Here is a 26,765-nt window from a genome sequence, read left to right as displayed (position 1 = left end):
ACTTGGGTACGTACTGAAAAGCAAATGTGCTTTGTCATTCGTTATGATATTGTGCTATTTTTTCCATTGAATTCCGACCAATATGACCTTTGACAAAATTATTGAATATTTTAAACCTCTGTGTGCATATTTTAGATGGAATTTCTTGTATTGTAATTTGTGGATTGAAAGTATGTGATAAGATTCACAGGTAATTGCACGGTGTTGATACTCTATTCATGCTATACATTAGACTTGTATATATAAACAGTATACACATATATGTAACAATGCGTCATTCTCTGAATAAAGTAAAATATTATATATGCCTTCTCTGTTTTCACTACGGGTGTATTTCTCATTTAATATGCAGTTATTTAAGATGGTAACTGTGCCAATGAAGCATGTAATTTTTGCGCCTGCATTTATTACCTCCCCCCACTAATTTATGGGGGTACATCATTTTCTTCAGCTAACTGACTTGGTTGCTTATAATACAGTCGGATTCTATGGCTCTCAACTACAGTGTTATAGTGGGTTCACACTGTATATAGATTTTATATAATTCTTATTGGTGGTTGAAGCTTATTCCTATTAAAATATTAGGGATGCAGGAGCTTCTTGGAGTCTTTTGTTATCAGGTACTTTACCTTAGTCTTCTTCTAGTGAAAGTGTTTCTATTCAGGAGTAGAGTGCAGTTTTCCTCTCCACTGTATCAATTTGGCATTAGTCTAAGGAACCATGACTGCTGGATTAGTTATTCCTTATATATAGAGGGTCTTTCTTTATTACCTGGTAATGGCATAGCTGGAGGTGAGGTTGTGGTTAATGCACTATTAACTGAGAACCCTTGCTTGGATAAAAGGGTGGATCTGAAATCCTGATTTGTATCCTGCTTGTGCTATTACCAGAGCTAAGGCAAAAAGAGCTGTTCAGAAATATGTTGATCAAAATTTTTTATCTTTAGCTGACACTTTTATTGGCGAGTTTATCTTACAAGGTCAACTTTACCCCTAGTATTGATCAGTCAATAGGTATTGATCAGACTGAACCTTTCTTTAATACTAATTCTCTTTATTCTAATCAGGGTGATAAAAAGACAATCACTCATTGTCAAACAGGAACAAGATCCTGAGATCTCCTGTTTGTTTCAGAGGACTATAAGTGAAACTGAAGAAAAAACAAGCCCCAGTTTCTTACCTTGTGAAAAATGGGGTCCTTATGAGAAAATGGAGACTGCCTGAGGTAATTGCTGGTGATGAATGGTCAGTGAGCTATCAAGTTCTTCTTCCAAGGTTTTCAGTCGATCCCACGAATGGGCACATTCAGAGTCAATAAGACTTGTCACAAGATCTTGAATCATTATTACTGAAACTTAAAAGTGATGTTCCTAAATACTGTAGATCATGTCACACTTTACAAATGGTAGGAAAACCCAATCAGAAGATACCTAAGGCTCATCTTCAACCTATTCCTTTGATTGATCAACCAGTTAGCAGAATAATGGTAGACTGTGTTGGTCCCTAACAAAATTTAAGGTCTAGAGTAGTAACTACATAAATTGTTGCAAATATATAACAAAAGTGAAACATAAATCTGAGAACTGTTAGTCAAATAATATTTTTATTTACATTTGTACATACCATGCTAGTTCGTAAAATTTATGCATATTCAAATAAATAGTTAATACAAATATTCATGTCTATTGTATTTTATAGGATTCAATGATATGTGTGACTGTGTAACAATAGAATTAGGTATATAAAAAACGTGAAATTCTGTACATTCTGAATATCCAATGTAAAACACTACTTATTTCAAAATCATCCCTATTGTACCATTCCATTTGTGTCACACTACTATTAGGACAACAGTTTCTTCTGAAAACAAAGAATAAATACTACCCATGACATAAAAATGTGGCAACTCGTTGCATTTCTCATTCTTTGAAATTTCTAAGTGAATGAGTCTGCAAGTGCCATAAACAAGTAATGATTTATTTCTGATCACTCCCTACACACAAGGACTGATGCTCTACTGGATGAGTATAATTTTCCAGGAATTCTATATAAAAAATTAGATGTTGATATGGCCATTCATGCAGGACTAGTAGCAGCAAAGAAGATTTTCCGGATGTGTGTGGCACCATTTTCAAGAGATTTAAGATGTCTCAAGTCATGCCATCTTACTTAGAACCAACTAGACCAAGGGATAAATGTGTGTCTTAAGTTTCATGGCTATCCTCTAAACAGTTCAGGAGGATATTAAACATGTTCTAAAGGATGGAAAGATGATACACAACAGACCATCCCGTAAACTCTTCTGGTATATGGCCAGTAGAGCTAAAAATATGTTGTCACAAACCATGATCCCAAAAGCATGGGATCTGGTTGAAAAGAAAAAATTATATACCAAGTCCATATTATGTGCTGAGAGACCAGCCTCAAACCATGCTGGAGATTTCATTGGCACCAATTTCATTTAGGACCAACACAATATCTAAGTCTTTTGGTGAAGAAAAAAACAATCTGTTGGTACATTCAAAAGAAGTTACAAAAACAAAATTTATAAGATGACTCTATAATGGCTGTCAGATTGGCATGATTTTCATTCAGGAAAATTTAAAATTAAAAAGTTAAACTTCATCATAGTGAAAAACCACATGTTGTTTTACCATCCATTTAGGAAAAGCACAGATGAGATTTTCAAAATGGCCATCATGAAGATTTGTTGGATGTTGAAGCAGCACCAATTTTATTAAGGACCAACCAGAAACCATAAGAAGTCTTTTACTGAGACCTTGATGTCAACATGTCACGGTGACCATATCAGATGCCTGTGGGACACACTCTGTGTTTAGTACACCTGGATATGAATATGTGTAAAGTTTCATGACAATCATCTCAGTAGTTCAGGAGATGCAGTAAACAGTGATTAAGAAAAACAGGCATCCAGCACTACTGATGTACATATACTGGATGGCAGGCCTGCTATTGGATGTACATAAAATTATACTGGATGGCAGGCCTGCTATTGGATGCACATATACTGGATGGCAGGCCTGCTATTGGATGTACATATACTGGATGACAGGCCTGCTATTGGATGTACATATACTGGATGGCAGGCCTGCAATTGGATGTACATATACTGGATGGCAGGCCTGCTATTGGCCAGATACATACACTGGATGGCAGGCCAGATACATATACTGGATGGCAGGCCAGATACATATACTGGATGGCAGGCCAGATACATACACTGGATGGCAGGCCAGATACATATACTGGATGGCAGGCATAAGCTCCTGTGGTCTTTGACTAGTATAGCTAATTCTAATAATAAGTAGAGTCACTGCAGTGTTGACAACCTCAGCCAATTAAATACATGATCATCTCATTAATATGCACAAATCTTGAAGATAAATGAAATAATCTCAGATCTTGATCATCTAAGTTTATAAATAATCATCAGGCTTAACAAAACAGATCAGAAATACAGGTTTAGGAATGGTAAAAATCCAGCTAATCAGATTTAAGATAACTTCATTAATATTGTCAGAATTAATGAGCTCGTGGGAGAGCTAGATCATAAAGGGCAATATTCCAAGTTTGATCAATACTGGATTAAATTATGGCTTACAGAGTCATATCAAGCTTTATAAACCAGATGCGAGATCACCTCAAAGAATTCACACATTATCAAACTTGTCAGGATCTTGACAATATAAGTCCATATTCCAAGCTTGATCAAAACTGGACTGGATATAAGACTTCGGACGCAGAGGGATAACAAGCTCAGCCAATCGTATGTAAATGACCTCATCAGTAAGCAGGAATACTGTTGTCAAACAGATCCAAGATCCTAATGACATAAGACAACATTCAAAGTTTACTCAAAATTAGATTAGAAACATGGACTAATGAGTGGTAACTAGCTCAGTCAATCAGATGCAAGATCATTAAATTCTAAAATACATGGATCTTGCTCATTCAGGGAACAATAATTCCCTTGCCAGTTTAAAGCTATTTGAGGCAACGGCAATTTAAGAAATAAGCTGCTACACTTTACTCGACTGAAGATCTTTTGAGAAAGAGAAAGTAGTAACCATATAATCTTTATAGCATTAAAATCTGTAATAGTTAATTGCTATGGTCATTTCTTAAGTAACTAAACTGTTAATAACTTTTAATAACAAGCCTATCTGCCAACTGAAGTGTGTAAGTACAGGAACCCCATGACAGAATGCAATGATTAAGTTCTAAGGATAAGAATTGTGGACTTTCTCCTAGAATAGTTTTTGAAGGATCCATCAATGAGATTTGTCTTCTGTATGTATATGTATATATATATATATATATATATATATATATATATATATATATATATATATACACACACACACATACATACATACATACATCCTTTGATTGGAACTGATTCCAAATTATAAGTTATTCAACGCTACAAGGTAACACTTTATTTTGGCTGAGATGTGAGATGTGTGCATGTAGAGGTGTAAGACGTGACCAAAAACAGCCTTCATCTGTGCCAATGTTTAAATCCTAAGGTTGAATAAATTGAGACTTTCATTTCTTAATATCTGTTTTAAAATATCCATCACTTAGATATCTATATATTCTGCTGTTATCAGAGACCAGTCTATGCTTCTGAAACTCTTCCTTGCTGGACACCTACATTCTCTGGGACATTGACTGTGGACATGTCAGAAGGCAGGACATCGTAACCTAGTTTCTTCATATCCTTCATCACCACATTGAAGGACACAGTAACAAATCCCTGAGATCTAACTCTGGTCACTGCAAAAATAAAAACAATGAGTCTATTAAAGTACTGATTATTTGGAATTACTTGTCTTTATCAGAAGTAATTGCTGAAAAATCCAACAAAGAGCTACATATATCAAAATCAATATTTTCCAAAATTGGGCAAATAATATGGAATATTTTCTTCACATTCAATATTCCCGAAAAACAAAAATTGAACATTTTACTTCCCTAAGAAAATGTTTCAACTTTCCTAAGCTGGTGGATACAAAAATTGCTCAACCAGTGGCCAAGAACATTAAGAATTTATGATATTTTTTTTTGTATCATGCAAATCTTATACATCTTGCGATAAAAGACAATTGATGTCATCCATCTGAATCTTAACACCCTGAATTTGACTATTTCCCCGGGAAAACATAAAATTCTACAGAATCAGAATTTTCTGGGCAAGAAACTGCCAAAAAGTCTTATACAACTATAAAAGATTGATTTTATGATGCCAGTTATATTTACAGTTGAAGACCTAACTTACATTTTGATATTTATCAAACATAATAACTTGTCTAAACAGTTTCCAAGAAATAGTCTTCGCATGGCAAATTATTCATAAATGTTTTATAAGTTGCAACTGTCACTACCTAACATGGGAATATGCAATAAATAATGGAATGTTGCAGTACCAAATATACTTGCATCTAAGTTGAGTCAAACTACACACTGCATATATCCAGAGCTGCACTTGCATGATGCATTAGCAGATCTGGGTCTATGTATAAACCCTGATCTACTGGCTTATTATGCAATGGTAGATCAGGATCTACGTTCTTTTGCATTTAGACTTGATTTATAAGCCAGGAATTTGCCTCGGATGCCAGAGGTCAGGGGTTCAAACCCAGGCCAAGTCATATCAAAGACTTATACAAATGGTACAAACAGCTGCCTCGCTAGCCGCTCAGCAATAAGAGGTTAATTTCAGGACTGGTCGGCCTGATGTCAAAATAATGTGACCAGTGGGCATGATACTACATGTATGCGGCATGACCCCCAGTGCTAGACATCACCATAAACTTCCACACTACAGACATCATAGTGATATGACTGAAATGTTGTTAAAGCTATGTTAAAATCCAAATCACACACACACACATACTTATATGACAAGATATATGGTAGTTCAAGCAAAATACTGTTTTTGAAACACTGTATAGTTCCAGTGTTTGGCTTCACCTACATGCAACCATGTTCCCTGTAGAATACTTGTTTTTATGTAGACCACCAGTGTGACTTTTTCATTTTTATATTAATGATTTATAATCTATCAGTCCCATTAGGAGCAGAGTAATAAAGACAATTCAAAGAATATATTTCCTTAAGTAGTAATAGGATCTAACATGTACATTAACAGTGGAAGTTTATTTGAGCCTTCCCAAAGATAAAGTTGTATAAAGCTCAAGATATGATGAAGAACATACTGTATATACTCACTTATAAGTTGAGTTAAATTTCAAACAACAAAGATCATAATATGCCATAGCATAATGCACCTGCAGATTAGGGTCTATGTTGTTTTTTCTACTGAACACACCCAGATCTGCCAGTACACTGCATGCCAGCATATCTGGGTCTGTTCAGTAGCAGTTGGACTCATCTTTCAAGCAAGTACATATGGTAATGATATGAAACATGTCATAATTTTAATACAAAATTGAAAACTTGCAAATAATGAAGGTACACAATCAAAAAGAAAAAACTTGCTTCAAACATCATAAATACATTTAAGACAAATTATTTTAAGGTTTATTATAATAATCATCTAGTACAATTTTGATACTGTAAATCACTTTAAATTTCAGGGTATCAAATTTAGTGGCTTGATTAAAACAAAGGACATATTCATGGGCACTTAATTTCAAAAAGTTAGTCATTAAAAAAGGAGATAACATATTGAGTGACAATATTTATATCTTTGTAAAAGATCAAACAGTCATTATCTTTCTTGCATTTTTATGCAAAGGCCTAATTTCTACAACACTTGATTAGGAATGTTATTCAAAGCTGCATGTAACATTTTGTTTTGGCCAAGATAAAAGTCCAAGACGATGCCTACAACCTCTGACATGAAAACAAAAAATTCCATTGCTGTAATTAAGATTTTAATCAGTGACTTCTATCAAAATATAAAAGTCCTGACAGTCAAGAATTAGACACATAAACAAAGTAAATATCTCTAATTAAAAAACAACAATTCATAGAGAAAATCATACCATATGTTTCTGATCTTCGAATGTTTTAGTGTACATGTAATTTGGAATGAACATTTTATATCTTTGCTTAACTTCAATGAGTATTCTCAATTATATTATACAATTACTGACATTCATCGAGGTGATGGTCATATTTTGTTTTCAACCACTTGTCCCAGACAAGTGGTTTTCCCATCTACATTTTCAATTGTCCAAAAATTTCAATCTCTTGCCTAGACTCAATGATATGTATGCGTTTTATCCATAGAAAAATCAAAAGAAATAATGTACATTATATTTATTTCTTAAAAGGGCTTAAGTGTTTAGGTCTTTTTTACTGTTAAGGTTTCTGATATACACTACTTCTTGCTCCAATTTGGTAGCATCCATACTTCCATCAGCAAGAATGGAAAGAAATTTACATGAATTCAGACTTTATCTTCTCTCAATTTCTTGATCAATTTACAGAACAAAGTCACTTGCCCTGAGACAAATCTCAAAATGCCAGTAATCATCAAATTTAATGTTCATCTATTGGAGTACAAAACAACATTTCCATGAACTAGAAAACTGTTTTCCATATCAGGCTGGAGTGAAGGATGTGTTCAAGAGCTCTCATTCCATTTTAGTTTTTATTTGCATTTTATTCTTATATACATGTTCTTATAAAAATGGCCTTTCCCAGCGGAGTTCCACCAACCGCAACTTTAGGTATTTTCTGCACATGCTGGCTGGTACCATGTATACATGGTGCAACACAGGCTTTATGAGGTCAAAAGCTGTTACGAGACTTGCTTCATTAAATCCTGAATTTGTCAGTTCCATTGACAAATACACTGGTTGAATTTTCAACCCATGCCTGTTTGGGATAATGTTTTCAATAACTGTAAATACTGTTTTCTTCTGAGTCAATGAATTCAAGCCATGGACAATTATCACCCCAATGTGGCTGAAAATGTTGCTGTCTCTTTGTTGTGTCAAATTTTACATTTCTGATGCCACAGAGTCTGGCTATGTCTCCTTGGAGAAATAATTACCTCTGTTTCAGTGTCAGTCTTATTTCTTAGCCCTCCACTTTCATGTTAAATTTCTTTCATTAAATCTTCCTTATGACATTCTTTGCGAGAATAATTTAGTAAACTCATTTTGTCTAAATATCACTTAAAGAGATCATAGCATACATTTTATCTTTAAATTGCAAACACAGGCCACTCCTTAGCCACAATGTAACATACTTGTTTCACTTCAAATGCAGTATTGCTTGTGGAAGTTAATCCTCTGTATAATCAATTTTTCAAAAAAATTGAAGACTCGCTGATGTTATTTAAACAGTTCACAAAGAAAATGGACACTTATGTTGGTCAAGTGCATTTCATTAATTTCATTACATTGACTGAATGGACTGAAATCAAAGAATGATCCACTCATGAGTATCTGGGTTGCATAAACACAATATAACAATGTCATTTAAGGACTTAAGGTACTATTTATATGGAAAACTAGAAACCAGTCAAACAGATAAAACAGAGGATAAATGGTTAGGCTGACCATGATTGGCTGATAATGAAAAGCAAAATTTTCATTAAAAAAATAATTTGACAGTTTTTTAATTGATGAAACTTAAGTCCTTTTCAAGTTTTGACACTGGAAAACTTGTTATTGAAATTAGCAACTGATTATTTAGGTGCCAAATTTAAAACATTTGTTCAAACACATGTAGATAAAAAAAAGCATGCTTTGGCTCATATGGCTTTCTCTACACAGAAGCTTGGGTGTATACTGAGAAATACTGGTTCAAACATTCGCATTAAAAAATTACAAGTTACAGAATATTTAAATATCATGATGTTTCCATGGGTTTACTGCAGCTGGAAGTTAAATTAGGTGCTGTGAGTCCTATTGAGAACAACAGCCTTTACATTGGTTCCTTACTATAGATGAAAAATCCAGGTTCTATTGAGGATAACAAGGAATATAAATACCTTTTTATACCTCAGGGGTGGAAAACCCCACTACTTAACAGCCCTGGATAACTAAAATTTACAACTAGACAATAAAATGACTGAAAGTCAAAGCCCAGACAGACAACCAAATGATTGAAAGTCATAGCCCAGAGAGACAAACAAATAACTGAAAGTCAAAGACTAGACAGACAACCAAATGAGTGAAAGTCAAAGACTAGACAGATGACCAAATGACTGAAAGGCATAGCCCATACAGACAAACAAATCATTGAAAGTCAAAGACTAGACAAACAACCAAATGACTGAAAGTCATAGCCCAGGCAAACAACCAAATGACTGAAAGTCATAGCCCAGACAGACAACCAAATGATTGAAAGTCATAGACCAGAAAGACAACCAAATGACCAAATGACTGGAAGTCCTGGACTAAACAGACAACTAAATGACTGAAAGTCAAAGACTAGACAGATGACCAAATGAATGTAAGTCAGAGCCCAGACAGACAACCAAATCACTAACATTAAAGCCCTGATAAACAACTGATTATGATGAGATGGGTTTAATTAAAATTTGTTTTCTATCATGTAAAATCATTCAAATGGGCTTTCTATATGAAATGAAGAAGTATAGATACTCAGGCATTCATTTTCATACAATGTGCAAGAAATCTCATTCTAAATTTAGAGTAAATGGGTAATTAAACCAACCCAATAAGTCTTCAAAATTTTTAAAGTTATCTTGTACTTTTCACAAATTTTAATATTATGGGCAGTCAAGGTGTTCAAACAGATTATATACAAATCTAGCAAAGAATGACACTTTTTGTACATGGTGTCTGGAAACAAATGATTCAACAATTTCTTGCCTTTCCTTCTTACTGGCAATTGTATGTTCTTGCTGCAAAATATGGAACTAATACAGAAATGTATTCAACAAAAAACTACATGTAGCCCCAGTGCTGCCCCATTATGTTTCTATATAACTGTGATTATGCATGCTTTCTGTGAAAATTATGACCAATAGTCATGCCACCTGTATAGGTGCCAATTGGTCTTAATCAGATTCATCTACTAATGTAATTTCTCACATTACCATTAACTGGCACAATGTTAGGCTGTTATTATTATGAATTTTCTTTAAATTAGTGAAAAAATCAAATCATCATCACTTTCGATGTTCATGGTAATATAAGAATGCATTCAAAGCAATTCTATTCTGAGCAGTTTCACAAAAGAAAGAAAAGAATTGGGATAGAAATTTTTCATAAAACATGTATGCTTTGCCTATAGTAATTACTCTCTTATACTGGGGAATAAATTACACAAGGGCTGAAAAGAGAGATGGGTAACTCATCTTTGTTAAAGAACAAGTGAATTCAAATATAAGCAACTTATTGGCTAAAAGTACTGATACAGTTCTGGATAATTCATCACTACCAGCAATCTATTAGAACTCTAACATCATCTGTATGAGGACACAGTCACTTAAAAGGTGTATAACTGAATGGCAGAAAAGTATGCAACAAGTTTTGGTACAGACAATAATTAAAAATAAAACAAGTATGTTTTTCTTTCTCAGAAATTGGATTTCAGTGACCCAATGAGACTGCATTCTTGGATATCCAGGTCGACTCCATTTCTCTGTCACATCGAGCCACAGTATCTTTGACAGAACAAGTCTGATTGGTTTAATCTTATACGTGATCTCCTTGTAGCTCAACCAAGTGGTCATCTAAGTTGTTCTAGGGTTTAACGCCATTTTTCAGCACAAGATAGGCTATACATGGCGGCCAGTATAACTGGTGGAGGAAGAACCCTGGAAATCCCAGGAAAGAACCACTGACCAACGAGAAGCTACTGACAGGCTTTCCCATGTACCCACACTAGCCGATCCTTGGACTCGAACCCATCCAGACAGAGGTGGTCATCTAAGTAGTTTAGATCATATACAATCAAACCTGCACTCAACATTTACCTTTAAATGTACCATAGACACTTGCTTGCAGGTTGAGTCCAAATACAAATTGCACAGACCCAGATCTGCCTTTGTATAATGCACTGGCAGAATCAAGTCTATATAGTCTATTAGGAGTAATTAGTAAAAGAAACAACAAAGACTTTCATCAACTGGAGCATTATGCAGTGGTAGATCAGGGTATATGTTATTTGCAGCTGGACTTATAATCTACGGTTGCATTGTCTGATGACCTTATAAAACCATGCTACTGTAGTCTTCTCAGTCTCAAAATGTCCCCTTCATGCCACCATTGAATCATTTACTTTGATGCATCTTTGTAACATAATAATCTTTTACTTGTTTAGAAAAACTAAAATACAGTTGTATCTTTTTCCAGTGTTTTTATCCTGATGTTATAAAAAAAATTGCGATGTTGACTAGATACCACAGTATTTCAGGACTATAACAATTTCTCCATGATACTAACCAGAGGATTTGTAATAAATATTTTCTGGAATTATATTGTACTGGCCTCTTGAAACTTTCTAGATAAGAACCATATCTGCATATTTTTACACGTATATCAACAAAAACAAATTACCAAGTTTGTAAAGTACATTCGATGTACACAAAAAAGTTTAATTTTAAAAATTCGATCCTAAGTTTTCAGTGTATTCTTTTATTCACAGGCACAGTTAATTCTAGTTTAGGTACCTTTGTAAACGATCCAGATGCTAAACATTTTGGATGTTTCATGCCTATTTCAAATCATAAAAACCAATCACAATGAGAACAGGATCCATGCAAATTCTCAAACAAATTAGTGGCTTGGGTGCGTGTAATTTTCCCTACATATGCGAAAAAGAATGGATAACTTTGCCTTTCTCACGTCAATATTACCAATATCCCCTTTGAGGACAACGAAACTGTCTGTATTCTGCATACAGTATCAACTTGTGTCTTTTTCCTGAGCAAAGAACACTATAAAATCATTTAGAATAGATTTTTCATGTTTTTCATCCATATTTTTCAATTTAATGATTATTTCTGTTGCAATTATGTTTTAATCCCTGAGATTCCTGCCAATAAAACATGTGAAACTTTTATGTTTGCGCAATTCTGTGCATTTCCTGACAGTTTATGAGAAAATACTTTTTCGAAGTTTTAGACTGACTGTTCATACATAAGAGCCAGTTTATTTCATCTTTCAACCAATAAAAATAAGGAGTCAGCTTATACTTCAATATGTCATCTATTTCCGATAATAACCTAATTTTGACCTCACCATCTTTTGCCAAAACAAAAATGAACAAAAAAAAATGCTGCATCAAACTTAAAAAAAATAAAATTATATTTTCAACATGATTAATCATTATTTCTTTTCTGTTTGTATTATTTGTCACAAATATATCATAAAACATCTCATTTGTGTGGCAAATTTGCAGATTCTAACACTGGCCTCTCTTCACAAACTTGTCCATTTTCCACCACTTCTGGAGCCTAAAAATCAATCATACCCTTGTTAATCTTTGTCACTAAAACATCTTACATATTCTCAAAGTCATAGTAAGTGTCTTAATGATAAGGACTCAGTCTGATGCCATAGGCTTATTGTGTCCATAACATTACCATATTTAAATTTTCAAACCCAATTAGTTCCAGTCCTGAAGTAAAACACCCAATTTGTGCAAATCTAATCGAGAGCTCTGACTTTACATCTATTTTTCTTTAACTTCAGTGGACAGATAAATTTTAAAAATAACTTGTTTCTCATGTCATCTGGTACAGTCATTTACTGTAGTTTGGCACTTAATTTGCATCTGAGTAACAAGATGGATGATGATGCTGGCTGATTTATTTCAAGAACTGTTCAGAACAGCAATAAACATGCCATGATATCATCATCTTATTATTGGATTTTCTTTCCAACATAATTTGTTTTAGAACACAAAAATAACACCTAATTCCAGTACAATTGTTTGAAGAATACAGTAAAACTAATTCATGCGGTACCAAATTAGGTGAAAAACCAAACTGTCAAATACAATCCTTGTTTATTTTATTCAGAGGAGTAAGAGAGATAACTTTGGCCAATATCAGATTTTCTTGTTTATTCTCAAGTAAATCAATTCAAGAAGTAGAACAATGTTCAAGATAAGTACACTTGCTGTCAGAAAGGAGACTCCATTGATCAAATTTAAGTAATACTGTCACCATATCAAATATTGGAATCATCCAATCAATACTCAATTCTGCGTGAATTATTTGCAACCTCTTCAAAGAGTACATACATCACGAACAACAAAATCCTCTTAGTCCTGAAGTAAATTGGTACAGAAGTGTAAAAGCCAATATACCGTGTAGTCTTAATTCAATATGCAGTGGTTAAATGTATCTTCTATAATTGCATTGTCTGAAAGATACCCCGATAAACTGAGATCTAAAAACTAATAACTTCATTAAACCTGCAGAACTTTGAAATTATTTGTTTTGTAAATTTCATATAAAATGGGCATTTTGCCCAAAGTTATGAAACACCCTAGGCACAAAAACTGAACAGACTGTTAGAAGCAACATTAGGAACCATATCGAATTCATTTAGCTACAACAACATTAGGAACTATGTTTGAAGCTAATTTCCAAACTTTTGCAAATCTTCCCCGTTTCTGATGTGGATATAAAAACCAATGAGTTTGAAATCTAAGTTCATACCTTGCACAACAATTATGCCTGCCTTGCATTTAATAGCCCACTTTGCAGGCACTTAAGATACTAAAATTAATGTACAGCAACCATTATTATCTAATTAGACTTAATTGGTACCAGGAACTTGGCTGCTGATCTTTTCAATCCAGAACATATAGGTTTCATTATTACTATAAGTGCAAGCCATCTTCAAAGTTTGATCTGGTAACTTACTCTAGAACAGAAGTTATTCTGTAAAATCTTCACTTTACTACCCACAATGACCTTGATTCTTTCACCCCAAAATGAGAAGACCTTTTGCATACTGTTTATACTTGCTTATAAGTCAAGTCAAACTGCAAACAAGAAAGATTCTGATCTGCCTTAGCATAATGTGCCTGCAGTTTGCAGTTGGCCTCATCTCATAAGAATGAATAGATTATGTTAAGACAAGGTTCGTATAAAATTCTGAATGAAAAATTTAAAGATTTTTCCTAAACTTTCAAAGACTGCAAACATAGATTTCTAAGGCCTATTTTTGCTAACATTTTGTATACAAGCTATGCCATATGAGAAAACAACGCAAAATATGACAATAGTGTTTAATGATGAAATTCAAACTATAATTAATTTCCTAACTTTGAAGGAAAGAAACCAGGAAAATTCGACTAAATCCAAATCTAACAACCTTGGACAATTTTTTTTGTGACTATGCTGGAAAGAAACTAAAATGTTTGGGTTTATTTCAATTTTCAAAGATTTTTAAAGATCTCAGGGTAATTTGATTGATTTTCCCAAACTTTCAAGGCCTAAAAAATGCTACCTCATTTTTCCCAAACTGTGAATGAAAGACCTTGAAAGACCGTAAGAACCCTGTAAGAGCAATCACTTCGCAAACTTTGATGAATGTATGTGGTCTAGAACTTCAGTTATTATGCAGAAAGCATTTTCCTTCTTTCAGTCACAGTGACTTTGTCCTTTGAACAGAAATAACAGGATTCTTCCTTACCCCATGCTGGCATCTTCCACAAAGACTGATTACTGTAGATAGTGGACAACTCAAGTTATTATGCAGAAACTAATTTTGTTCTTCTGGTCACAAGGACCTCGACCTTTAGACCCTGAAATCAATAGGACTGAATGGACAGCAACATAACATACATGTAAAATGCTTTGCCTTACAGAAGGAATATAAAATCTTAGAAAAGCTGGGCAATATGTCTTTTGCAGTATTAAAAACAATATAAAAAAAGGATGCATCTATACATTATAAAAGTGTATGCTTGAACAGCAGGAGCCCACCACCCAACCAAAATTTCAACCTTTCCCCATTTTAAATTAGCAATGTATTTGAACTAAACCATTCTAGACCATTCAAGACAAGATTCAGAAATAACTCAAATGGTATAAATATATGGAAAACACAGCTGTTACATCAGGTGCATGAGAAAGAATCTGGAAACCTTTAGATATCAAATTCATGAAATTGGTATTCATGAATATCTATTATATGTATTCAAAAAATTTTACACAGAAAATATCCACTTAATAAATAAAAACTGTCTATGTAAAGTATCCATGGTAACATGATTAACAACATTACTGTATTTACAAGAACAATTCGACTTTATATACATTCTACTATTTCACTAATGGCAGAAGAAATAAAAGTTCTACAACAGCCTTAAAAAAGCAAAAAGACAAGCAAACAATAATAAAAATTATAGGTGTAGTGAGCCTGCTATTAACTACTCAATATCACTTGTAATAGCTCCACCAAGTGCCACTTGCCACAGTCCCATCAGCATCCACCTAACACGCCTTATCACAGATTCATCTACAACCACCTACATGTAATACCACTTTTCATAGTTGCATCTATATCCACCCAATAACACTTGTCATAGTTTTACTTACACCACATGCCACAGTTCCATCTATATCCACTGAATACAATGTTTTTGTTCCACCTACATCAACCTAATCCCACTTTTCATGGTTCCACCTATACCTTAGTCATGGTTCAACATATGTCTACCTAATACCACATATCAAGATTCCATCAACATCAGCCTAATGCCATTTGTATGGTTCCAGCTACATCCCCCAAATACTACTTGTCCTGGTTCCACCTACATCTCCCAAATGCCACTTGTCATAGTTCCATCTATGTCCACACAATACCACTTGTCATAGTTTTACTTACACCACATGCCACAGTTCCATCTATATCCACTGAACACGATGTTTTTGTTCCCCCTACATCAACCTAATCCCACTTTCATGGTTCCACCTATACCAACTTTCATGGTTCAACATACATCCACCTAATACCACTTACCATGGTTCCATCAACATCAGCCTAATGCCATTTGTATGGTTCCACCTACATCCCCCAAATACTACTTGTCACGGTTCCACCTACATCTGCCAAATAACACTAGCATGGTTCCACCTACATCCCCCAAATACTACTTGTCCTGGTTCTACCTACATCTCCCAAATACCACTTGTCATGGTTTCACCTACATTTCCCAAATACCACTTGTCACGGTTCCACCTACATCTTCCAAATAACACTCGTCATGGTTCCACCTACATCCCCCAAATACTACTTGTCCTGGTTCCACCTACATCCCCCAAATACCACTTGTCATGGTTCCAACTACATCCCCTAAATACTACACTTGTCATGGTTCCACCTACATCCCCTAAATACTACTTGTCCTGGTTCCACCTACATCTCCCAAATACTACTTGTCCTGGTTCCACCTACATCTACCAAATACCACTTGTCATGGTTCTGCCTACATCCACCAAATAATACTTGTCATATCTCCACCTACATTCACTAAACACCACTTATCCTAGCTCCACCAATAGTCACCAATACTGGTCACATATGGACACCAACATGTGTAACACTGTAAGGGGTGGAACATCTGGGCAGGTGGGGGTCTTTGTTTTAATCAGCCGATTCTTCTTCACATGCTCAAGCTGTTTGGTGAAAATTGTGTGTTTAACAGGAAAATAAAAAGTTCCAGCCCCAAAGAAAATTCTGGGGACACCCCACCCCCTTTCTGAAAGATACAATACTTGTTGTTTTAACATACATGAATAACAAATAAACCCAACAAAACTTCCAATACTGTTGATCCCCACTGAATTAATTATATATATATGTTTGCTTCATTTGTGCTGTATTGTGTTCCCCAGCAAAACTGACTGGCTTCGTAAGAGTTCCACTTAAACTCCAAAATTAGGGACTTAAAACTGGTGACATAAATAATTACTCAGATATCTTGTTCAATCTTCTCCAACTAAAAAAGGGACATCTACAAATTTGTTTTTATTTTTAAGAGCTGCTTTAGTTAAGTCAAAGAAGAAAAAAAAAATTTAATTACAAAATACAGATCTTGCAATAATAGAGATCATTACATTATGTGATATGTCACAACGTTTAACTACAAGTCAAGATATGGATGTAATTCCAAAACAAGAAATAAGATGCTAGACAAGAAAAGACTGAAACTGTTTTTTGCTTTTTATTGGTTTTAATGACACTTTTAATGCATTATATGCATTATAGGCCGAGTAAATTAAAATTAGGTGTTTTTCCCATGGACACCCTAAGATGGCCAGCCTGAACTGGCTTGGATGGGTATCAAACCTGTGACCCTTGCTTTATGAGTCTGACACTCTACCAGGTGAGCTGCCATGGCTCCAACACTGATCATGAATTCCAAATAGAATGATACATATATCTGTGGAATTGATTTAGAACATAATAGGTCATAAAAATATTTCTATTCACATTCATGAGACTTTTAATCTCAGTTAAATCTTTCTCTATCACGAGCTGACATTCTTTCGACCATCAGCAACACCTAATTTTATGATAGAAAAAAGTCGATATACATGTATATGGAAGAGTTGTATCATGCATCTAAACTTTGGTCTTCTGCTCCTAATTGTAATTGTGCAGTAGGTGTTTCATAAGACATCTTTGGTAAAAGACCTATATTACGCTTTCTTTTGAAAGGTACTGGGATAACAATGCCCAAAAGTTGTGATATTTACATGTATACGTTCAAATCTGTGAATAGTTGTCATCCACGGGAAAAGGCAAAACTGGCTTCTGTACATGTGCATCTTCTGTACACAGGATTACTCTTCAAAATTGGTTTCTGAATGGATACTCATTATTATTATTATTATTATTATTATTATTATTATTATTATTATTATTATCATTATTATGCTATCAATAATTGTTTAATGTGCACTATTCAACGAAATCATAGGGGCCATGAGTGGCCGAGTGGTCTAAAGCGTTCTTCCTTACGGATCACTGCCATCTCACCTCTGTCTGCATGGGTTCAAGTCTTGGATTCGGCTAATGTGGGTATGTGAGAAAGCTTGCCAGTAGCTTCTCGTGGGTCGGTGGTAGTTTCCAGGGTTTTCCCGAGTTCTTCCTCCACCATTAATACTGGCTGCCATGTATAGCCTATTGTGTGCTGAAAAATGGCGTTAAAGCCTACAACAACAACAAGAACAAAATCATATAATAAACATAGATGTTGTTCTCTCCCAAATTTATGTTCTGCACAATATTACCATATCCTGTTCACTTTAATCCATCCTATAAATTAAATCATCACTGACTTAAATAATCACTGATCATGGTTTATTTTCTGCACCATGATAAAACGTGAATTTCATTAATGATTGACAGCTTACATATCACTGTAAAACAGGGGACTAACTCTTTCGCTGACCAGCTTGTATGAATTTTACTTGGAAACAGCTGTTCACACTTCAAAGCAATATCTTGATTAGCCAGTTGCTCAACTCGACTTATCTTAAAAACCTGATATGAATAGAGAATCAAAAGAAGCTGTATTTGGCTGTCTTTGTGACACATGAACTGAAACTTTGCCTGCCTTTACAGACAAATTTTAAACATTGATTGACCTCTCACCCTAATGAAAACTGATGTAACCTTTTATCTCTTCTCAAAGATGAACTATTTTTGTCAAAGATAGCTTTAATTCACATGCAAATAGATGAAGTTATCAAACTACACGGGCATACTGGTAAAAAAAGTGACTTCCATTTCTGCTATGATAATGCAACTACTTTTCCCACCATCCATCAAATGAATTGCTATGACCCTCTACCTGAATGGAAAAAACTGCCTCACTTTCAAAACCAACATATTAACACCTTTGAGTCTGATTGAGAGTGTGAATGGACCATGGTGAATACAAGCAAGATATGAAATGTTTAAACATCAATTCGCACAATTTGCCTTTATCTAAACAATGTCTTGATCATTGAACAAAAATTTAATTTGCATACTTAGTGCATTCACTGCTGATACACTTCAGTAACTGCTTAAGGCAGGGAAAACTACAGATGGTTATGAAACACTTGACTGCTAATTGCATAAGCCAGATAAATGAAACACACAGGATATTTATGTAATAAATTTGCCAAGGGAGAGAGAATGGCTGTTGTGACCAGGAGAAGATTGTATCGATAGGTTTTACTGTAATGGTAAGAAAAGACAAAGGGATACAAGGATACTGAATCAGTTTGATAATAACAATAAGAAACAAACAATACTCCATCCTATTATTCATTTCTGTTTATATATATATATATATATATATATATATATATATATATATATATATATATATATATATATATATATATATATATATATATATACATATATATATATATATATATATATATATATATATATATATATATATATATATATATATATATATATATATATATATATATATATATATATATATATATATATATATATATAGAGAGAGAGAGAGAGAGAGAGAGAGAGAGGGAGGAGCCTCATTAATCTGGACTACATTTATATGGAAACCTCACTATACTGATGACATATTTCCATGAGAAAAGTAATGCAGATCTGAATTTACATCTGCTTTTTGAGGAATCCCTGTGGCCACACAAAGAGTTCCTAAATTTTGTCCTGCTAGGTGTTACCACCAAATCTTGGTCAAAGGGATATGAGGATTGGATGAGACAGATCATATCCAAAAGCAGAAGTCTTCGGATTAAGCCGTAACAATGGTGATGTAGTGTTTTCCATGGCCTTACTAAAAAAAAAATGTTTCAGGATCCACAACAACCACAAAAAACACAACAACAGCCACTTTAGGTTCTCAGTGACCTGTATGGCTATATATAAAAAAGGATCGATATTCTGAACTTTGTTTGCTCTCCATACCTTCCCTTCCTTCTCCTTGGGCCACAACTCTGGGGTCCACAAACTCTGGCCGATTACTGAGGAACCAGGATGTCAGCTTCTGAAGAGTGGAAGAGGATTCTGGCACAAACACAGGAATTACCCTCTTATGCCTGGAATTATAGAACGTCATCATAGTAAAGGCTGTCTAAACGAACAATTTAGAAACTGCCACAAAAATCTTTATAATAGGATGTTGCAAATCAATTTATTTGTGGGGATCTGAAGAAAATCACACCTACATTGATATTTAAAATGATCATTCAGTTCAGTTATATGAAACAGACTGCATTTGGTTAGTTTCATCATGGTCAGTTTTATCTATGATGTCATATGTACCAGTCAATCAGTTTTTCATTTGATCTTTAAATTTTTGTTTTCTTGCCAACATAAAAGCCATGAAAATGTGGACCCCAAGAATAATTGTCTATTTGCAGCATTACTTTGTTCATTTCAAACAATTTTGTCTACCCTCTATATCTACAGAAAATATACATTTCAGTCCAAAAATGTTATTCTCACTACATTTGAACAATCCATCCCAGTATTTGTGAAAATCAGTATTAATATGAAGTAATAAAGTACCAGAGATAATCAGTCATACTTCCCCACCCCTGGATACGTGTCTGTTTATATAGCATAATTTTAAGTAATCATGTAGACAAAATGTGTGTGTGTGTGTGTGTTTGTGTGTGTGTGTGTGTGTGTGTGTGTGTGTGTGTGTGTGTGTGTGTGTGTGTGTGTGTGTAGAGAGAGAGAGGAAGTTTTCTTGATACCATGAAATATTTTCTTACCCTGTAGCCTATATAAAAAAAAGCAAACATGACCATGGGCAATTCACGCAGCTGATAGTCATGGAGGTGATTAAAATGTTAAGGCAGTCAGAGATGAGCTACTACAACTGCATAGTTTACTAGTATGATTGACAAATTATCTGGGGTGATTTTCTAATAAGATTCCTTTGAGCACTACTGTGGGAGAGCCCATTAGGCTAATTTGCATTGGTAATCAACATAAAATGGAACAACCCCATTCATTCAAAATTAGTTAAATCAGAGAGATGAATACAGAGAAAATAAAAGTAATTACACTTTGTTGCCTTGAGTGATAAAGTTTAAGGATTTTTATTCTAGATGATTTGCTAGTTTATAATTGATGGCAACATTTCTCTGACTCCATATATAATATGCAAAATGTGGTATTTCACTAGCTGCAATATTGTCAAAAGTGAGATTCAATTTTTAAGGCAAAATGCTGAACTACAGCTATAATTCTGTAGAAAGTAGGAATATTTTATACTTTGTACATACTGCAAAAACTGTTTCAACATTAGTATTCTGAAGTAATGCATACATCAACATAGCAACACCAAGCTGCTACAGGGTAGAATAGAGCATTTACAATGGTCAGAAAAATTCAAAATGGTCAGGGTGAAGTTCAACAAACCAAGTGTCATCTAGTTTCTGTGAGTGAAAATATAAAACAGTATGACCCATACAGCACCTTCAAACTCTCCAATGACATACCGAGTACATCAAAGTCAGCATACCATCTAAGAACCACAAGCTAAGAAAATAGTTTAAACAGTTTTTATTCAAGAACACAATCATATGCATACATAGTTCAAAGCAATGCATTTACTAGGGTTTCTGTTAAAAAATCTGAATACTTTATTAAAACTATCCCCCATTCCAACAAAATCAACATTTTTCTACTGACAAATGTTGATAAATCACAACAACAACAAAAATATATATATAATCAATTCAAGAACATGTCATTTATTGGCTAGAGCTATACATAAGAAAACAGAAAGAAGTAAAAGACAAGCAAACATTTTGCAGAGGATACAGATAAACTGGACTTCGAGTTAACACAAGTTAATATCAAGCAACAGGATAATAAACCTCTATGGTCACAACCTGGAGTAGGTGGTAAAATGTATATACCTTTGGCAGCCTGGTGTCAGTAAATGGAGGAAAAGGACTAGAAAAGCCAGACATGTCTTTAACACCTTCAATATGTCTGGTTATTCACAATGCTCTTTATGAAGAGCAAACTCACGATATTCAACAGCAGCATCAAATCGACGCTGCTATATATGGATCAGAGACATGGAGTCAACTCTACATCAAACAGACTGCAGTCATTTGTCAACAAAATGTCCCTAATATATACTCAGAACACAAAACTCGGAGAATTAACCTACCAGCCACATATCACCACTGAGACAGCCAAGAGAAAGTGCAGCTGAACAGGACACATACTGAGGAAGTCAGCAGACAACATCACTTGTCAAGCCTAAAAGTGGAATCCTCAGTGCAAAAAGAAAGTAGGTAAGCCAAAGAAAACACTGCAATATTCTATTATGTAAGAGATACAAATGTTAAGAACCACACAGGGAGAGGTCAAGTGGTGACAGAAAATAATGTTCAATGGAAGAGCATTGCTGATGACTTCGCATTATGAAGTCTGAACAGTTTTCATATTTTTTAGATGTACATTTATATTTTTAAGCAATTATATCATCCTTTGATGGGCATATAGATTTAGCTTAAGAATTAGGTCACTATTACATTTTATTTATATTTGCCTATAAATTTTAGTGACACAAGCTTTGGTAGAGAAGGCATGTGCAGCCTATGGCCCATGATCTGGTTGTATCCAATTGCACTTACAGCAAACTGTGTGGTTTTAAAAATGATTATCCAGCCTGCACCTTGAAACTGCACATGCCTGTGGTAGAGAAATGCACAAAGTGCATCATATTTATATTAAAATGTACTATTTATCCATTCATCTTTTCCCTAAAGACTGAAAAGAAATATAAATTATGTATTTTCATTATTTGTGGTGGGAAGTTTAAGATTGGGATTATCTCTGCTTGTGCACAAGACTTTTTTTTATATAAAAACCATTCACTAATTGAGGACAGCATGTTCAGGTGAGTTGGTGATTTAAGGCAATATCTGCCAGTGGGATGGCGATTGAAGGCAGCATGCACAAGTGGGTTGGTGATTGAGGGCAGCATGTGCAGGTGGGTTGGTGATTGAGGACCACATGTGCAGGTGTGTTGTTGTTGAGAGCAGCATGTGCATGTGGGTTGGTGATTGAGGGCAGTATGTTGGCTCGTGAATGAGGACATTGATCATGTGCAGTTGGGTTGGAGATTGAGGACACTATGTGCAGGTGGGTTGTTTCTGAGGGCAGCATGTACATGTGGGTTTGTGATTAAGGGTAGCATGTAGGCTGGTGAATGAGGACAGTATTGCTTGTGGGTTGGTGATCAAGGACAGCATGTGCTTGTGGGTTGGTGATTGAGGGCAGCAAAAGCAGGTGGGTTGTAGATTAAGGTAGGAAAATAACAAATTAATGACACTAATATCAAGGCATTCTTCTTCTGCTCCCTTTTGCTAGAATGTAAATATGAATGACAAATAAGAGCAAGATTTCCCAATAAAACTGTTGAATTATTTATGAGTCATGAAATTCATATCAACATGCATCATGATACTGAATAACATAATTTAGGACATCCAACACCTGAATAATTGTCATCATAATACAGGTATCCCTAAAAATGCCTTGATAAATCTCATTATTAATGTAATGGAAAGTATTGCCTATCTCACCCACCCACCCAGCAGTTTGTTCTCCCTTTTGCAATTTTAATAATTAAAGCATCAGAGATATAAAAAAAATGCACAAAACTTAGCCATTTCATTCAATTTTTAAAAAAATAATTTCTAACCTGATTGTTGCCAGGGAATCCCTAACACTGTCATCTTGTTCACATTGAAAACCAAATGGAAGTTTTCTGTGTAAACAACCATCCAGTACACTATCCTTATATAGTTCCTTGAAAAGTCCACTTTAAGTAAAGGGGTGAGGTTCCTTTGACTAGACAAACATAGAAGGTAAAAGCTGTGCTGTCTGCATAAAATATTTAAAATATCTAGTTTTATATTTCACAAAAACTGAACAAAATACAAAGGTCAAGTGGTGTAACTTGTATGATCACAAGATTAAAGTTATGCAATTCCCACAGTTATCATGGTAATTTAGAGAATCATCAGGAGATCATCAAAAATGATGAACTACTGTATTTACCACATATATTGGGATGCGATAAAATAATAAATAATTTCCATCACAGAACTTATGGTAAAACTTTTTTTTCACTTAGGTCATATGTCCCATGATTTGTATTGTGTTTGTGCCCTCCCCCAACTGCATGTTGCAATAAAATAGAAAAAGAAAAGACTTATTTGATAATAAAAAGAAAGAAACTAACCTTGTATTGTTATCATTTGTTCCTTTTCTATCAACCTGAGCATTGAATAATAAAATATAGCCACAAAATCTGTATATGTATCATAGGCTTCCATACTGTAGTGTGTATTGTGTGTCTGATTAAACACTTGACAAGAACACTAAAAAACAAATTGTATTTGGTTGTGCTCAACGGTTTGAATATGTTATCTAACTGAAAACTGGATCCAACAAAATCGCAAACAAGAGGGAAATATATCTTGAAAACAAATGTCAGTAACACACAACACAGTGTTAGGTACAAAATAATGTCAGTAACACACAACACAGTGTTAGGTACAAAATAATGTCAGTAACACACAACACAGTGTTAGGTACAAAATAATGTCAGTAACACACAACACAGTGTTAGGTACAAAATAATGTCAGTAACACACAACACAGTGTTAGGTACAAAATAATGTCAGTAACACACAACACAGTGTTAGGTACAAAATAATGTCAGTAACACACAACACAGTGTTAGGTACAAAATAATGTCCGTAACACACAACACAGTGTTAGGTACAAAATAATGTCAGTAACACACAACACAGTGTTAGGTACAAAATAATGTCCGTAACACACAACACAGTGTTAGGTACAAAATAATGTCAGTAACACACAACACAGTGTTAGGTACAAAATAATGTCCGTAACACACAACACATTGTTAGGTACAAAATAATGTCCGTAACACACAACACAGTGTTAGGTACAAAATAATGTCAGTAACACACAACACAGTGTTAGGTACAAAATAATGTCAGTAACACACAACACAGTGTTAGGTACAAAATAATGTCCGTAACACACAACACAGTGTTAGGTACAAAATAATGTCAGTAACACACAACACAGTGTTAGGTACAAAATAATGTCAGTAACACACAACACAGTGTTAGGTACAAAATAATGTCAGTAACACACAACACAGTGTTAGGTACCAATTAATCAAGACAACTATATCGAGGTTTACTGTATAACAGTATCTCACACATAAAAATCATTAATTGAAAACACATTCACTTGAATGCAAGTGACAATCTTTTGCCAGCACGGGTTACAAAAGTATCATTACTAAATACCTGCAGACATCAATATTCCTTTGTATTAATTATTACTACAGATGCCAAACATATAGAAGCCCAGGTGGTGAATAAACACAACTGGCAGCGAACAGTAAACTCCTTTGAACTTACCAACAGGATATCAAAGACAAAGGTTATTTTTATTACAAGCCCACCTCAGGCACCAACTTTGGTTACTTTTTTTTAATTAAGGTTATTAATATAAAGATTATTTTATTGCAAAGCAAGCCAACATTGGAAGCAGTAGCTTAAAGAGTTTTATCTCAAATGAACAGTTTTATACTTTTTAAAATAAAATTTTGACTGGAGTGCATTTTCCAGCATGTAATTTACGAATGATTTAAAAGATGTCCCACAACTAATGACTCGGAAAAAAAATGTGGCCCATAACATAAAGTGCACAAAAAAATTACTTTTAAAATTACTTTATGGTGTCACAACAAATATGGTAAATCACTGCTGCTGCCAGAAAACTCAGACTCAACCATGCAACTATGGTGGCCATGATAGTAAAGAAACTCCCCTCTGGTTTGAAATGTGAACAAGATGACAGTGTCAGAGACCCTATCGTGACAATCAAGTTAGAAATAATGAACTGATGAATAAATTGACAAAAGTTTGCAAATTATTTGTATATTCATGAATCTTTTCATTTTTAAAATTGACAGGGGGTACAAACTGCAGGACAGAGGGAAATAGCAAAATCAGTAATGCTTTTGAAGGCACATATGATGAAAAAGGAATTATCCATGAGGAAATCCATTGACAATTGATGTGTAATCACTAAACTTTATACCAGACATATCTTTTAGATTTCCACATGAAATTTTATCTTGAAAACTGGGATCACAGCATAATAATAACATACTAACTTAACATCTCTGTGGCCATGGACTCAAGTCTCAGTTTAAGCAGTTGCATGAATTAAAGCTGCCCTTCCAAGATTGATGGTTTTTTTGGAATCCTCTACCCTAACATCAACTGATCGCAAGAACTGGATTTTTTCCCTCCAGCATAATGTAGTCCTTTACTATTGTTATTGCTCTGTGATTTTAAACAAAGTGTGTCTGTATATGTGTGTGTGTGTTTGTGTCATGTTTGTGTATGTGAAATTTGTATTTTTAATGTAGCTTTAAAAAAAAATCAGTCATTTTTCAATGTCCAGCATTGGTGCACCATGCCACAGACATGTAGCATCATATTCCACTGTCACATTATCCTGACACCAGGCTGACCAGTCATAGCACTAACCTCTTAATGTTGAGCACTAAGTCAGGCAGCTGCTAGTACCATTTTTATAAGCCTTTGATATGACCTTGGCTGGGATTTGAACCCACGACCTCACCCATCTGAGGTAGATGCTCCAAACACTTAGAGCACTGGAGTGGCCCATTTTAAACTAAGTAACAGAAAAGAATGAAAACAATAACAGAAAAGAACAAAAA

At 34.5% G+C, this 26,765-nt stretch overlaps 1 protein-coding gene across 1 annotated transcript in view; it reads right to left on the bottom strand.

Moving 5' to 3' along the window:
• Positions 1-1,585: 1,585 nt before the first annotated feature.
• LOC149802773 (B9 domain-containing protein 1-like) overlaps positions 1,586-26,765 on the bottom strand; it is a 67,025-nt gene continuing 41,845 nt past the window's right edge. Inside the window, exons 5-6 of the mRNA XM_089952200.1 lie at positions 19,901-20,031; positions 1,586-4,799 (exon numbers count right to left, since the gene is read on the bottom strand). Coding sequence (XP_089808326.1) covers positions 4,642-4,799; positions 19,901-20,031 — 289 coding nt within the window. The 3' untranslated portion in view covers positions 1,586-4,641. The remainder of the gene's footprint in view (positions 4,800-19,900; positions 20,032-26,765) is intronic.

Source organism: Sinohyriopsis cumingii, chromosome 3, assembly GCF_028554795.1.
Source record: "Sinohyriopsis cumingii isolate HCF-2022 chromosome 3, ASM2855479v2, whole genome shotgun sequence".
Lineage (NCBI taxonomy): Eukaryota > Metazoa > Mollusca > Bivalvia > Unionida > Unionidae > Sinohyriopsis > Sinohyriopsis cumingii.
The sequence above is the reverse complement of the archived record's forward strand: the minus strand, read 5'-3'. Positions and strand labels throughout refer to the sequence as shown.